Source organism: Teleopsis dalmanni, chromosome 2, assembly GCF_002237135.1.
Source record: "Teleopsis dalmanni isolate 2A chromosome 2, ASM223713v2, whole genome shotgun sequence".
NCBI lineage: Eukaryota > Metazoa > Arthropoda > Insecta > Diptera > Diopsidae > Teleopsis > Teleopsis dalmanni.
The window spans coordinates 59,571,224-59,587,849 of NC_051847.1; the positions used below are offsets into that span (position 1 = coordinate 59,571,224).

The 16,626-nt window shown below is 31.3% G+C and overlaps 3 protein-coding genes across 3 annotated transcripts; all 3 read left to right on the forward strand.

Annotated features, from left to right (window-relative positions):
• The first annotated feature begins 392 nt into the window (after window positions 1–392).
• LOC119684666 (myosin heavy chain, fast skeletal muscle-like) lies at window positions 393–3,090 on the forward strand. The gene is made up of 4 exons (XM_038098760.1): window positions 393–1,636; window positions 2,215–2,319; window positions 2,409–2,505; window positions 2,586–3,090. Exons 1-4 carry the CDS (start codon window positions 479–481, stop codon window positions 2,987–2,989), a joined length of 1,764 nt encoding a protein of 587 aa, XP_037954688.1. The 5' UTR covers window positions 393–478; the 3' UTR covers window positions 2,990–3,090.
• Window positions 3,091–6,505: 3,415 nt separating this feature from the next.
• On the forward strand, window positions 6,506–9,234 carry LOC119684714 (myosin-3-like). The gene is made up of 4 exons (XM_038098813.1): window positions 6,506–7,777; window positions 8,356–8,460; window positions 8,553–8,649; window positions 8,730–9,234. The coding sequence occupies exons 1-4, from the start codon at window positions 6,578–6,580 to the stop codon at window positions 9,131–9,133; spliced, it is 1,806 nt and encodes a 601-aa protein (XP_037954741.1). The 5' UTR covers window positions 6,506–6,577; the 3' UTR covers window positions 9,134–9,234.
• Window positions 9,235–12,649: 3,415 nt separating this feature from the next.
• LOC119685841 (coiled-coil domain-containing protein 146-like) lies at window positions 12,650–15,181 on the forward strand. The gene is made up of 4 exons (XM_038100233.1): window positions 12,650–13,918; window positions 14,351–14,455; window positions 14,559–14,655; window positions 14,720–15,181. The coding sequence occupies exons 1-4, from the start codon at window positions 12,722–12,724 to the stop codon at window positions 15,106–15,108; spliced, it is 1,788 nt and encodes a 595-aa protein (XP_037956161.1). The 5' UTR covers window positions 12,650–12,721; the 3' UTR covers window positions 15,109–15,181.
• The last annotated feature ends 1,445 nt before the right edge of the window (window positions 15,182–16,626 follow it).

Genomic DNA, 16,626 nt, shown 5'->3' on the forward strand with positions numbered 1-16,626 from the left:
ACTTGAACGATACCCACTTCTATTTTTCCAGCCAAATATAAAGCAATAACGTTTCACCTTCATCATATACAACTTCTCTTCTGCAACACAAAAATCGAAATGCCTTCATTCGCTTGTAAATAAGACAATGAATTGTCAAATGAATTCATTTTGAGCTTTCTCTCATTCTTGGTTTGACAGCTAGATCGGTACGAAGTTTGTGCCCTACGAGAAATGTATTCAAAAACTTGATTGATATTTTGGTTTAACATGACGTATTAAGTTTTGTCTCCTTTCGCTTTAATGACATTAAATAAAAATTTTAAAAAGATATATGCTTTGGAGTTGGAGAAGTAGTCATTGAAAATTAAAAAGAAAGTATTTCACACTACTAAAAGAAATTTGATCAAATATTTAAAAAAAATATATGTAAATTGCATAAAAGATTATTCTTTGAATCGAACATAAATATTCACGCAATAAACAACATAAAGTTATAATGGATAGTGAATCACAATTTGCAACAGAGAGTAGCCAAGCTCCCAAGAAAAGTGTGAAACTGTATACTGAAGATGTTGAAGAGGCTACAGAAGACGATGAGTCTGGCTTTAGTGATTTTTCGGAAGAATCAGCCAACATAAAAACTGGTGCTAGTACTTATAATCTTTCTGACTTAAAGAAAAAGCCATATTCCGTGAATGATCTTCAAAAGGATTCAGATGATCCAAGTGAAGATTCTGACACATCGATGGGAAAACGTGCAGAGTTGAAACAGGAAATAGAATTACCTATCCCACAAGATTTCTTTGAATTATTGGCATCAATTCCTGAAATTGAAGATATTTCGTTAGATTCGGATTTAGAAGATGAATTGGAAAGACGTAGCAAAGCGTCTAGAAAATCAAGACACTCTGAAGAAGAAGGGCGATTCACTGATCCATTATTAGGTACAGACATATCATCATCCGAATCAACACCCATATATGAAGAGGAAGCTATTGCCGAAAGTAAATCCGAATCTGTTGGTATTCTTATTCATGAAATATTTTTGCCAAAATTGCCAAAGGAGAAAAAAATCGATATAAAAGCGTTGGAAGAAGAAGATATAGAACACTTTTTTGATATACCTGCTGTGCTACCTGTTGTTCCAGAGGTCAATGTAGACGAATTGATCAAATTAGAAATACAACGTCAAGTTAAAGAGGATACAAAAAAACTGCTTTATACGATAATAGATCACGTCGTCACAAAATGTGAGCACATTGATATGAGAACATTGTTAAATGCAAGTTTGGATAAAGAAGTACTCATCGAATTACTAGAGCGCAAAATATCGGAATATAACACGGAACTTAATGTTAATAAATTTCTTGTTAGTAAATGCACAATGTACTTTTATCAAAAGGGAATGAAAAGATTCTTAACTCCTGATAAACAGAAGCCCAAAATGCTTAGAAAAAAATATATTGAAAAACTGCATCTCTTAGACGAAATGATGGAATGCAAGCAAAAAGTTGAAGAAAAATTCGATAGTAAAATTAAAAATCTTCGTTCTAGTATAATCGAAAAAGAAGAGTCTGTTGCTAGACAAGTTGAAGAATTTGAAGAACTAGTTTTGGAGACATTCACAAAGAACAAGTCTGATGAATTTCGCAAGGTAAGCAATTTGTTAAATTAAATATTCTATATATTCTTTGAAATATACAGACACATTTCTTTCGAGATGCATACACACTTACACTTATCTGCAAAGAAGTGCAAGGTTTTAGAGTACAACGAACGACTTAGTGAGAAAGGAAGGAAATGTACCTTGTAATAGTTGCCAATTGCGCAAGTAACTGATATCACTTCTAAGATAAGTGGTAACGATTAGCTCTGGAACCCTCAGCTACTTGTCGGATAATAGCAGATAAAAATTATTGTTTACTACACAGTACTAAATTCAGAGCAGTGAACCTGATCTACTTGTTGCATAAGAGTGGATAAAAGTTATTGTTTACTGCATAGTAATAAATTCAGAAAAATGAATCTGATCTACTTGACGGATAAGAGCGGATAAAAGTTATTGTTTACTGCATAGTAATAAATTCATAGAAGTGAACCTGAGCTACTTATCGGATAAGGGCGAATATAAGTTATTTTTTATTGCATAGCACAAAGTTTAAGTGTAAGCGTGTATGAGGCACCAAAATAAGTAACGCAACGTTGAAAAGATAAAATTTGTATATATTTCAGTATGTGGAAAGTAGTTTAGCTATGTTTCGTGCGGCGAGGGCTGAAATTCAGACAGCACGGATAGAATTTATCAAACGAAAGCGAGAGGATATATTGCTTAGAAAGGTAAATAGTTGCGAATTTTATTTTTATTGCACTTGACATATTTTTAATTACTTTTTTTATGGACACCTTCTCAAATTTCATGCAAATAGAAATTAGATGAAACAAATCAACTGGGAAACGGTATTACCATTGATAAAGTTGAATTGTTAGAAGCTGAAGTACAAACACAAAGCAAAAAGCTTGAAGGTTAACATAAATATTTCCTTTAAGATCCATACATTATTTAAGTTTTCTATTATGTTCTTTTTCTTGTTTCGTACGATCAGCAATCAATAGCGATATAAGCAAGAAGCAAGAGGAATTTAACTATGTACTACATTGCAGAGCTCATTTGGCTGAGAAAATCAAACTTCAAAATATTGAAGTTGACAAGCTCACACATAAATTGGACATGATCATTGAAAAGCGAGAGAATACGAAGAATGAGACACATGAAATAACAATGGAACGTCTAGAAATACAAAAGGAAATGAATGAATTAGTGGATGCGGCTGGTGGATTGATAAATAAATATCTTCTCTTGGAAGACTATGATGTAACTTCAAGTAAATTAGCTGAAATTAGACAGAAAAATAAAGAGACTAAAGAGGAAATGGCTAGAACTATCAAATTTATCGAGCGCTTGGAAAGTGCATTTAAGAAAGAAGAAAATGATTACTATAATGTTTAAGGGGTAAAGATATGATTGCAGACATTATATATATATATAATATCTCATTGAAAACGATTCACCATTTATTTACAGCGAAAAGTCTTATATATTTTTGCATACATTTATAACAATTATTTAGTTAGTTCTATTTTTTGACTTCAATAAATATTGTATTATGAAGTTTTGTTTTGTTTTGTAAGGAAGGAAATATTCACATATTTCCAACCTACATAGTTTCAATATAACAACAAGCAAGCAACAACACCAACAGTATACTAGTAACTTCAAAAGACATTTTAGTTACACATCACAATAAACTTTGTTTAACACGCAACATATAAGATAATTTCACTCACTTTAAGAATTTTCAATATGATCTAAAATAAAATAGATTAATTTTATTTAATATATATTATATTAAAATAACTCACTAGTAATACCCCGCATCTGCATCGGTAACATACGGAATACATCTGAAATTACTATTATAATTAACAAAAAAATGTATTTAAATAAGTGAAAAATATACACACCTTATTTATTCACTATGTTATTTATATATTTATTTTATTTATTTTTATTTGTTTTTATTATTTATTAATTTTTTTTTTTATTTTATTTATTAATAAATACATATAAATAATAAAATCACAAACACCGGCATAAACACGTTTGTAAACAAAACAAGAAACGTCAAAGTATGAAAGCTTTGGTTGAACTAAATACAAAGCACGGCGAATTTAAGAACGCACACCCAGGCGAACAACAGCAGCAAAAGACAACAAGTATCAAAAATACCAACGGCAAATGTACCGATGCGCTACAGGAAAAGCTTCGGTCGTTTGAATATAAATAAGCGCACATTGTACAAGCAAGGGCACTTGTTGGAAAACTCTCGAAGGCAGTTATACGTCTTTGCGAAAACAAGAAATTAGAAATTTGTAGCTTTGTATAAACGTCAAGGCAGTTCATACGTCTTGACTAGTAGTGTTGTATAAACGTCAAGGTAGTTCATACGTCTTGACTAGTAGTTTTGTATAAACGTCAAGGTAGTTCATACGTCTTGACGAGTAGTGAGTAATAAGTCAAGGTAGCTTGATGTTCTGTAATCCGAAATAAAATTCCAAGTTTGAATTCCAAGTAGAGCGGCATCTGTCCGGAAATACTATACAACGCCGAGATCATTTAGACAAACCCCGAAAGTTCCATAGGAGGACAGCACAATTCATCATAATATTAACATTGTAACATTTCTTTTTCTTTCTTTTTTTTTTTTTTGAATTATAATTATAAATAAATCAGTAAATCACATATATTAAATTGTCTTTGATTTAGAAAAAAAAATAAATTATATTGCAACGACCCCTGGACGAAGACTGAGTATACCTCAGCATCATCAGCGACAGAAAGTGTGCCGTTACAGTTTATTTAATGAAAAAAATTTAATGAATCTCAATCTCAAATCTCAATGAATATCAAAGTATCTGACATAACAAGAAATATTTAATATCTTCCTTATTATGATATTTTGAAGGTTTTGAATTCTTCATAAGTGAATTTAGCTCCTTAGTAAAAGAACCCTTTTTATGTTTATATTTAGTTAATATTATTTTATATTTCTTTTGTTATGATATTTGGTTACATGTGTTTACAGTTTGAGCCAACACTGCGATCAGTCATTGACCAACGAAAAGTGCAATTTTGCATTATCAGCTTTTCTTGTTGGCCAATGCACTGAAGAAAGTGTGTTATATTTTTGGCTTATAATTATGTCAGCACAGCGTAGGCAAATTTATTTATTTGTGAATTATGCATTAATATTTATTGTTAATTAATGCATAATTTAATTTTTTTTTTATATGAAATAGTTGTGTATAAATAGAGTAAATAATTTCAATAAAGTTCAGAAAAAGAAACGAAATACAAACCAATTATAACTTTCATTTCTTATTTTCTCGCTTAAACTACTTTACACACAAAAATAGGCTACCAAGCTAACACAGATTAAGGATCTGGGTTAGCACCAAGTAGCGTACAAACACAGTTTTACATCAAAGATGACCTGATGACTCGCTGTTAGATTAATATTATATTTTTCCGGTATAGCTTTTGCTCTTGAAGACGTATTGAAATTGTTTCAGAGTTTCAGAGTAGTAATTGTCTTCTTTTGTAGGTCTAGGTACTTGGTTATACTACTCCAATCAATTTTGGCATTATTAACTGTTTGCACGCTTGAATTCTGATGTTGCTTAAGAGTGATAGCAGTTGTTTTTGATTTGTCACTACTGAGTATGATCGTTCTTTCTAAAAGTTAAAGACGAAATCATTAATATATATGTGCACAGATTTAGAAATTGTAATTGCATTTTCTTAAAAATATAGGATGCCTATGTCATCTGTGTCAATATAAGCTGCATAAATTAAATAATGTCCAAAAAAAAGGAAATAATCTTGTTATGATCCAGTTTCGGTGACTCTGATGAAATAGATGATTCTCAATATTAAGACCATATTTTCGCTTTAACAGAATATTTCGAAGTATTCTTATGAGTTGCGACGGAACAATTGATTGTACATTTTACTAAGCATTCCTGTATATCAGCTTTAGCAAATGCTTTCATAATACAAAAGTGCTGACTTTCTTTGAGTTGTAACTATATGTAAAGACTGCATAAGTTTAAGTTGCAAATCAATACAATAATTCAACTTAAAAGCAAAGTATTCATCTAGGAAAATGTTTGCTTTCTCAACGGCTTCATTTTATCTAGCAAGTATTAAAGGCTTCTTATATCTGATCAGACATTCTGTTATCGTTACTATTGTTTACTTTTCGAAGACTACAAGTAAGCCAATCTGTATTATCGCGTTCGTGATGCTCATAATGTTAACAAGAGAAATATCCGGAAAACATTCGATACATCAATTTTTTTTTATCAAAATTAAAAAACCGTTATTTAAATTAATGCCCCTTCGTTAACCAGCTGAAGATCATGTAAAGTAATAGTTGGTTCAATTTTCTTATTATTAGCTCATCAATCTGTCACCAAATTATCGCAGCTACAACTTTGTCATGATTTGAGTTAAAAAATAGTGGATCAGAAATATTCCTATATATAATTCTAGGACATTACAGTTCAAGACTACGCTAAGCAATCAGTTATATGATCAATGTTTACGTCAACTTTTAAGCTATGACCAAAGAGCGTGGTATATAGGGAGTCATATATCAATTGTCAATATCCTAACTTTACTTCTAGTTTGTTACGTTTGTTTGTGCTTGTAAATATATTTGTATTTAGTCCTAAATTTTAACATTTTGGTCTCATCACCGTGACCAAATCAAAATCGAAATATCTTTCTTTTCCTCACTCCCAGTTGTTTAACTTATATTAAAAACACTGATAATTTTTCATTTAATGTGACATTGATGTATAACATGATCCTTATATTAAAAAAAATAATACAACAAGTAGACATTGAAAAACAAGAATAAAATTTGTTAAATATTAAAAAATTTTTTTGTTTGTGAAAAAAAAAACACTTGAAAGAATAGTTCTCAGAATATTTCACATATACTCGTTTAACTAGCAGATATAAATATTCACAATGAAACCAATAAAGTCCTTAACACGTTCTAGTGAGCCTCTAAGTAAAACTTCACAGCAACTCGCTGAAGCCACTCTGGACGCGCAAGTGGAAGAAGAAGACTCCTCTTCTGATTTTAGTGATTTTTCGGAAGAATCACTCTCCATAACAGCTCGTGCATTTACTTATACTCCTTTTAATTTGTCCGATTTAAACAAAAAGGAATACTCACTCGACGATCTTCGAAAAGATTCAGATGATCTGAATGAGGATTCTCAGTCATCACATGGAAAACGTATTGTGGAGGAACAGCAATTAGAGCTACCTGTCCAACAAGATTTCTTTAAAGCATTACAAACTGTTCCTGAATTGCATGATATTTCGTTAGATTCCGATTTAGAAAAAGAAGAGGACGGACTTATCAAGGCGGATAAAAAATCAGTATTACCTGGAAGACATGGCCAATTCGTGGATCCTATATCAGGTGCAATTCTAGGTACACCCGAATTAACACCCACACCAGAAGTCATTGTCGAAAAAGAAAAAGAAAAAATTAAATCGGAATCAGAATCAGGGAAAATACCTCAGGAACCGCTTACACAAGATATAATATTGCCAGAATTGCCAAAAGAGAAAAAAATCGATATAAAGGCGTTGGAGGAACAAGATATAGAACACTTTTTTGATATACCTGCTGTGCTCCCTGTTGTTCCAGAGGTCAATGTAGACGAATTACTCAAATTAGAAATACAACGTCAAGTTGAAGAGGATACAAAAAAACTGCTTTATTCAGTCATAGATCACGTCGTCACAAAATGTGAACACACTGATATAAGGACTGTGTTAAATGCAAGTTTGGATAAAGAAGAACTGATGGAATTACTAAGAAGCAAATTTACGGATTATAACCTGGAACTAAGTGTTAATAGATTTCTTGTTACTAAATGCACGATGCACTTTAATCAAAAGGGAATGAAACGATTTTTAACTTCTAAGCCTGAGAGTAACCGAAAACTTAGAAAAAAATATATTGAGAAACTGCATCTCTTAGACGAAATGATGGAATGCAAGCAAAAAGTTGAAGAAAAATTTGGTAGTAAAATTAAAAATCTTCGCTCTAGTATAATCGACAAAGAAGAGTCTGTTGCAAGACAAGTTGAAGAATTCGAAGAATTGGTCTTGGAGACATTCACTAAAAACAAGTCTGATGAATTTCGCAAGGTAAGCAATTTGTTAAGGTAAATATTCTATATATTCTTTGAAATATACAGACACATTTCTTTCGAGATGCATACACACTTACACTTATCTGCAAAGAAGAACAAGGTTTTAGAGTACAACGAACGACTTAGTAAGAAAGGAAGGAAATGTACCTTGTAATAGTTGCCAATTGCGCAAGTAACTGATATCACTTCTAAGATAAGTGGTAACGATTAGGTCTGGAACGCTCAGCTACTTGTCGGATAAGAGCAGATAAAAATTAATGTTTACTGCATAGCAATAAATTCAGAAAAATGAATCTGATCTACTTGACGGATAAGAGCGGATAAAACTTATTGTTTACTGCATAGTAATAAATTCATAGAAGTGAACCTGAACTACTTATCGGATAAGGGCGAATATAAGTTATTGTTTACTGCATAGTAATAAATTCATAGAAGTGAACCTGAACTACTTATCGGATAAGGGCGAATATAAGTTATTTTTTATTGCATAGCACAAAGTTTAAGTGTAAGCGTGTATGAGGCACCAAAATAAGTAACGCAACGTTGAAAAGATAAAATTTGTATATATTTCAGTATGTGGAAAGTAGTTTAGCTATGTTTCGTGCGGCGAGAGCTGAAATTCAGACAGCACGGATAGAATTTATCAAACGAAAGCGAGAGGATATATTGCTTAGAAAGGTAAATAGTTGCGAATTTTATTTTTATTGCACTTGACATATTTTTAATTACTTATATAAAATTATACACCTTCTCAAATTTCATGCAAATAGAAATTAGATGAAACAAATCAACTGGGAAACGGTATTACCATTGATAAAGTTGAATTGTTAGAAGCTGAAGTACAAACACAAAGCAAAAAGCTTGAAGGTTAACATAAATATTTCCTTTAAGATCCATACATTATTTAAGTTTTCTATAATATTCTTTTTCTTGTTTCGTACGATCAGCAATCAATAGCGATATAAGCAAGAAGCAAGAGGAATTTAACTATGTACTACATTGCAGAGCTCATTTGGCTGAGAAAATCAAACTTCAAAATATTGAAGTTGACAAGCTCACACATAAATTGGACATGATCATTGAAAAGCGAGAGAATACGAAGAATGAGACACATGAAATAACAATGGAACGTCTAGAAATACAAAAGGAAATGAATGAATTAGTGGATGCGGCTGGCGGATTGATAAATAAATATCTTCTCTTGGAAGATTATGATGTAACTTCAAGTAAATTAGCTGAAATTAGACAGAAAAATAAAGAGACTAAAGAGGAAATGGCTAGAACTATCAAATTTATCGAGCGCTTGGAAAGTGCATTTAAGAAAGAAGAAAATGATTACTATAATGTTTAAGGGGTAAAGATATGATTGCAGACATTATATATATATATAATATCTCATTGAAAACGATTCACCATTTATTTACAGCGAAAAGTCTTATATATTTTTGCATACATTTATAACAATTATTTAGTTAGTTCTATTTTTTGACTTCAATAAATATTGTATTATGAAGTTTTGTTTTGTTTTGTAAGGAAGGAAATATTCACATATTTCCAACCTACATAGTTTCAATATAACAACAAGCAAGCAACAACACCAACAGTATACTAGTAACTTCAAAAGACATTTTAGTTACACATCACAATAAACTTTGTTTAACACGCAACATATAAGATAATTTCACTCACTTTAAGAATTTTCAATATGATCTAAAATAAAATAGATTAATTTTATTTAATATATATTATATTAAAATAACTCACTAGTAATACCCCGCATCTGCATCGGTAACATACGGAATACATCTGAAATTACTATTATAATTAACAAAAAAATGTATTTAAATAAGTGAAAAATATACACACCTTATTTATTCACTATGTTATTTATATATTTATTTTATTTATTTTTATTTGTTTTTATTATTTATTAATTTTTTTTTTTATTTTATTTATTAATAAATACATATAAATAATAAAATCACAAACACCGGCATAAACACGTTTGTAAACAAAACAAGAAACGTCAAAGTATGAAAGCTTTGGTTGAACTAAATACAAAGCACGGCGAATTTAAGAACGCACACCCAGGCGAACAACAGCAGCAAAAGACAACAAGTATCAAAAATACCAACGGCAAATGTACCGATGCGCTACAGGAAAAGCTTCGGTCGTTTGAATATAAATAAGCGCACATTGTACAAGCAAGGGCACTTGTTGGAAAACTCTCGAAGGCAGTTATACGTCTTTGCGAAAACAAGAAATTAGAAATTTGTAGCTTTGTATAAACGTCAAGGCAGTTCATACGTCTTGACTAGTAGTGTTGTATAAACGTCAAGGTAGTTCATACGTCTTGACTAGTAGTTTTGTATAAACGTCAAGGTAGTTCATACGTCTTGACGAGTAGTGAGTAATAAGTCAAGGTAGCTTGATGTTCTGTAATCCGAAATAAAATTCCAAGTTTGAATTCCAAGTAGAGCGGCATCTGTCCGGAAATACTATACAACGCCGAGATCATTTAGACAAACCCCGAAAGTTCCATAGGAGGACAGCACAATTCATCATAATATTAACATTGTAACATTTCTTTTTCTTTCTTTTTTTTTTTTTTGAATTATAATTATAAATAAATCAGTAAATCACATATATTAAATTGTCTTTGATTTAGAAAAAAAAATAAATTATATTGCAACGACCCCTGGACGAAGACTGAGTATACCTCAGCATCATCAGCGACAGAAAGTGTGTCGTTACAGTTTATTTAATGAAAAAAATTTAATGAATCTCAATCTCAAATCTCAATGAATACCAAAGTATCTGACATAACAAGAAATATTTAATATCTTCCTTATTATGATATTTTGAAGGTTTTGAATTCTTCATAAGTGAATTTAGCTCCTTAGTAAAAGAACCCTTTTTATGTTTATATTTAGTTAATATTATTTTATATTTCTTTTGTTATGATATTTGGTTACATGTGTTTACAGTTTGAGCCAACACTGCGATCAGTCATTGACCAACGAAAAGTGCAATTTTGCATTATCAGCTTTTCTTGTTGGCCAATGCACTGAAGAAAGTGTGTTATATTTTTGGCTTATAATTATGTCAGCACAGCGTAGGCAAATTTATTTATTTGTGAATTATGCATTAATATTTATTGTTAATTAATGCATAATTTAATTTTTTTTTTATATGAAATAGTTGTGTATAAATAGAGTAAATAATTTCAATAAAGTTCAGAAAAAGAAACGAAATACAAACCAATTATAACTTTCATTTCTTATTTTCTCGCTTAAACTACTTTACACACAAAAATAGGCTACCAAGCTAACACAGATTAAGGATCTGGGTTAGCACCAAGTAGCGTACAAACACAGTTTTACATCAAAGATGACCTGATGACTCGCTGTTAGATTAATATTATATTTTTCCGGTATAGCTTTTGCTCTTGAAGACGTATTGAAATTGTTTCAGAGTTTCAGAGTAGTAATTGTCTTCTTTTGTAGGTCTAGGTACTTGGTTATACTACTCCAATCAATTTTGGCATTATTAACTGTTTGCACGCTTGAATTCTGATGTTGCTTAAGAGTGATAGCAGTTGTTTTTGATTTGTCACTACTGAGTATGATCGTTCTTTCTAAAAGTTAAAGACGAAATCATTAATATATATGTGCACAGATTTAGAAATTGTAATTGCATTTTCTTAAAAATATAGGATGCCTATGTCATCTGTGTCAATATAAGCTGCATAAATTAAATAATGTCCAAAAAAAAGGAAATAATCTTGTTATGATCCAGTTTCGGTGACTCTGATGAAATAGATGATTCTCAATATTAAGACCATATTTTCGCTTTAACAGAATATTTCGAAGTATTCTTATGAGTTGCGACGGAACAATTGATTGTACATTTTACTAAGCATTCCTGTATATCAGCTTTAGCAAATGCTTTCATAATACAAAAGTGCTGACTTTCTTTGAGTTGTAACTATATGTAAAGACTGCATAAGTTTAAGTTGCAAATCAATACAATAATTCAACTTAAAAGCAAAGTATTCATCTAGGAAAATGTTTGCTTTCTCAACGGCTTCATTTTATCTAGCAAGTATTAAAGGCTTCTTATATCTGATCAGACATTCTGTTATCGTTACTATTGTTTACTTTTCGAAGACTACAAGTAAGCCAATCTGTATTATCGCGTTCGTGATGCTCATAATGTTAACAAGAGAAATATCCGGAAAACATTCGATACATCAATTTTTTTTTATCAAAATTAAAAAACCGTTATTTAAATTAATGCCCCTTCGTTAACCAGCTGAAGATCATGTAAAGTAATAGTTGGTTCAATTTTCTTATTATTAGCTCATCAATCTGTCACCAAATTATCGCAGCTACAACTTTGTCATGATTTGAGTTAAAAAATAGTGGATCAGAAATATTCCTATATATAATTCTAGGACATTACAGTTCAAGACTACGCTAAGCAATCAGTTATATGATCAATGTTTACGTCAACTTTTAAGCTATGACCAAAGAGCGTGGTATATAGGGAGTCATATATCAATTGTCAATATCCTAACTTTACTTCTAGTTTGTTACGTTTGTTTGTGCTTGTAAATATATTTGTATTTAGTCCTAAATTTTAACATTTTGGTCTCATCACCGTGACCAAATCAAAATCGAAATATCTTTCTTTTCCTCACTCCCAGTTGTTTAACTTATATTAAAAACACTGATAATTTTTCATTTAATGTGACATTGATGTATAACATGATCCTTATATTAAAAAAAATAATACAACAAGTAGACATTGAAAAACAAGAATAAAATTTGTTAAATATTAAAAAATTTTTTTGTTTGTGAAAAAAAAAACACTTGAAAGAATAGTTCTCAGAATATTTCACATATACTCGTTTAACTAGCAGATATAAATATTCACAATGAAAACAATGAAGTCCGTAACACGTTCTAAGACTCTAAGTAAAAGTTCACAGCAACTCGTTGAAGCCACTGTGGATGCGCAAGTGGAAGAAGAAGACTCCTCTTCTGATTTTAGTGATTTTTCGGAAGAATCACCCTCCATAACAGCTCGAGCATTTACTTATACTCCTTTTAATTTGTCCGATTTAAACAAAAAGGAATACTCACTCGACGATCTTCGAAAAGATTCAGATGATCTGAATGAGGATTCTCAGTCATCACATGGAAAACGTATTGTGGAGGAACAGCAATTAGAGCTACCTGTCCAACAAGATTTTTTTAAAGCATTACAAACTGTTCCTGAATTGCATGATATTTCGTTAGATTCCGATTTAGAAAAAGAAGACGACGGACTTATCAAAGCGGATAAAAAATCAGTATTACCTGAAAGACATGGCCAATTCGTGGATCCTGTATCAGGTGCAATTCTAGATACACCCGAATTAACACCCACACCAGAAGTCATTGTCGAAAAAGAAAAAGAAGAAATTAAATCGGAGTCAGAATCAGAGAAAATACCTCAAGAACCGCTTACACAAGATATAATATTGCCAGAATTGCCAAAAGAGAAAAAAATCGATATAAAGGCGTTGGAAGAAGAAGATATAGAACACTTTTTTGATATACCTGCTGTGCTCCCTGTTGTTCCAGAGGTCAATGTAGACGAATTACTCAAATTAGAAATACAACGTCAAGTTGAAGAGGATACAAAAAAACTGCTTTATTCAGTCATAGATCACGTCGTCACAAAATGTGAACACACCGATATAAGAACTGTGTTAAATGTAAGTTTGGATAAAGAAGAACTGATGGAATTACTAAGAAGCAAATTTACGGATTATAATCTGGAACTAAGTGTTAATAGATTTCTTGTTACTAAATGCACGATGCACTTTAATCAAAAGGGAATGAAAAGATTTTTAACTTCTAAGCCTGAAAGTAACCGAAAACTTAGAAAAAAATATATTGAGAAACTGCATCTCTTAGACGAAATGATGGAATGCAAGCAAAAAGTTGAAGAAAAATTTGGTAGTAAAATTAAAAATCTTCGCTCCAGTATAATCGAAAAGGAGGAGTCGCTTGCTAGACAAGTTAAAGAATTTGAAGAATTGGTCTTGGAGACATTCACTAAAAACAAGTCTGATGAATTTCGACACGTAAGAAACTTATAAAACAATATAAATATTTTTTTGAAACCTAAAGTTATAGTGCTTTTGACCATTATACACCTATGCGCTCAGACTTATCTGTAAAAATATAGCTGTGCATTAATATATTGTTAACTTAAAAAAAAAATATGGCAACACTGGATTACACAAATTTTATCCGAAACGAACTAAATTATATTTAAAGTAGATTAATTTAAAATGATATAACGAATTCTTATTGAGTGTTGGTTAATATAGTGTAAAGGCCACTTACTTACTTATGGTAGCTTCAGAGCTCAGTCACTTCTTAAACTATTGACGCAAATGGTTTAACCGCTATGGTTTATTGTATAGTATGTAGTCTAAGTGAAAGTGTATAAGTGTATAAGTTGTCAAAAGAACAAACGCAGCTAGTTAAGATATATTTTACAAATATTTCAGTATGTGGAGGATCATTTGGCAGCAATGCGTGCAATGGTGGCTGAAATCAAGACAGTACGCATACAATTGATCAGACGACAACATGAAGATGTAGTGCTAAAAAAGGTAAAGTTTTATAGTCGAGTTCTTTAAATCAATATATCTTTTCTGATTAATGAATTTATTATATGTTGATGTACTGCATGTGTGTTTTTAATTGCTTATCCAGCGAATGCATGAAATGAACGACCTTGGAAATGGTGTGACTATTGATAAAATTGAATTGCTCGGAGCTGAAATACAAACGTTGGACAAAAAGCTTGAAGGTAATTAATTTACACATTTTAGAACCAATAGTTTACTTTTTCATTATTCTTACTATGTGGTCAGCTATCACTAGCGATATCAACAAGAAGCAAGAGGAATTTGACTCTATACTGCATCTAAAAGCTCATTTAGCCGAGAAAATTGAACTTCAAAAAATTCAAATCGACCTATTGACACAACAATTGAACATAGAAATTGAAAAACGAGAGAATTTAAAGAATGAGACACAAGAAATAACAAAGGAACGTCTAGCAATGCAAAAAGAAATGAATGAATTAGTGGATGCGGCCGGTGGATTGATTAATAAGCCACTTCTCTTGGAAGACTATGATAATACTTCGAGAAAATTAGCTGAAATTAGACAGAAAAACAAAGAGACTAGAGAGGAAATTGCTAGATCTGATGAATATTTCGCTTACCTGGAACGCGTATGTAGAAAAAAACCCAAATAATTATAATTAATTTATTCATTAATTATAAATAATTATTTGAGTGGAGACTGCGAGCTACAGAATCAATCACTGTTAAGACGAATTGTTTTGTAGTTGCAACAAATTATATATTTTTATATATTTTTATAATAATTATATATTTTATTGTATTTCTTATTTTCAATAAATAATTATTATGTTTTATTGAAATGCATGTTTAAATGTTTTTGTTAAAAAAAAATACAAACATTGGTATTAAGAAGTAGAAGCCAAATATCAGCTAAAAAATAATGATTTTATAAAGACTAAATGGAGAAGATTATATTGGAGAACAAGTATTGAATACTGTTATTACCAGATATGACCAAATAATACCATGTAATCAAAGATGGTATTATATTTATATTTATAAAGTGTATATTATTTATTTTAATAAAGTTCAAAGTCTGCTTTCTATCAAACTTACTCATAACATTCTTCCCCACCTCACTTGTAATGTGTATTAGTTTAATTTGCTTTTCTATTCCTAATTTGTCATAAAGCATACATTTCACACCAATTTCCTGTTATAATTGTTCTAGTAAACATAATTTCTAGATTATAATTTCCCTAGAAATAATGTAGGGCGCTAATCCTACCTATGCCTCTGTATGGCGCAAAAGCATGGAAGTTTTGAGAGAATAATGAAGCAGCGTTTGAAGTTTTCGAGAAAAAAGTTTACCGTAACCCACCGTAGTCTTAAATATAGTTATGTACCACTTAGTTGGAGACAGGTTAAAGTAGTCTTTATACCCAAGGTAGGCAAAATCGGACATGAGTCCGCCAAAGATTACAGGCCGATTAGCCTAACTTCATTCTTACTAAAAACAATGGAGAGGGTAATAGAGCTCCACCTAAGACAAAAGGTAGAACGCTTTCCAATCTCTAAATCCCAGCATGCTTACCTCAAGGGTCGATCTACGGAAACAGCTCTGCATGAGGTTATTCGTACTGTGGAAAAATCGATTCATTTTAAGCAATACTCGTTGGCAACCTTCTTAGATATTGAAGGAGCTTTTAACAATGTAGGCAATAAAGCTATTCATGACTCACTTTCCAGAATAGGTTTAGAGGAAGAGCTTAAAAATTGGATAATTACTATGCTTAAAACAAGGATTATTCAATCAAAGCTAGGCAGCATAACACAAACGAAGCACGTCAGCAGGGGTACGCCACAAGGAGGGGTTATTTCACCATTACTGTGGCTGCTGGTCGTGGATAATATTCTTAATATTCTAGATAAGATAGGTGTGAAAGCAGTAGCGTACGCGGATGACGTAGTTATTCTAGTGTCAGGTATGTTCCCTAACATAATTAGCGACATTATGGAAAGGGCCTTGGTTAAGATAAGTACCTGGGCCACAGGTTGTGGACTAGGTATTAACCCAGGAAAAACTGAAATGATGCTGTTTACTACTAAAACCAAAATACCAGCTTTCAGGTTGCCTTCACTAAACGGGCAACAGTTAAAACTATCGGAAAAAGCCAAACATCTAGGAA

Excerpts from the sequence above, each read along its gene's own strand:
- LOC119684666 (XM_038098760.1), top strand. The coding sequence starts at position 479 with ATGGATAGTGAATCACAATTTGCAACAGAGAGTAGCCAAGCTCCCAAG. Across the intron at positions 2,320-2,408 it reads AGGATATATTGCTTAGAAAG|AAATTAGATGAAACAAATCA; the intron begins GTAAATAGTTGC and ends TCATGCAAATAG. Across the intron at positions 2,506-2,585 it reads ACAAAGCAAAAAGCTTGAAG|CAATCAATAGCGATATAAGC; the intron begins GTTAACATAAAT and ends TCGTACGATCAG.
- LOC119684714 (XM_038098813.1), top strand. The coding sequence starts at position 6,578 with ATGAAACCAATAAAGTCCTTAACACGTTCTAGTGAGCCTCTAAGTAAA. Across the intron at positions 8,461-8,552 it reads AGGATATATTGCTTAGAAAG|AAATTAGATGAAACAAATCA; the intron begins GTAAATAGTTGC and ends TCATGCAAATAG. Across the intron at positions 8,650-8,729 it reads ACAAAGCAAAAAGCTTGAAG|CAATCAATAGCGATATAAGC; the intron begins GTTAACATAAAT and ends TCGTACGATCAG.
- LOC119685841 (XM_038100233.1), top strand. The coding sequence starts at position 12,722 with ATGAAAACAATGAAGTCCGTAACACGTTCTAAGACTCTAAGTAAAAGT. Across the intron at positions 13,919-14,350 it reads AGTCTGATGAATTTCGACAC|TATGTGGAGGATCATTTGGC; the intron begins GTAAGAAACTTA and ends CAAATATTTCAG. Across the intron at positions 14,656-14,719 it reads GTTGGACAAAAAGCTTGAAG|CTATCACTAGCGATATCAAC; the intron begins GTAATTAATTTA and ends CTATGTGGTCAG.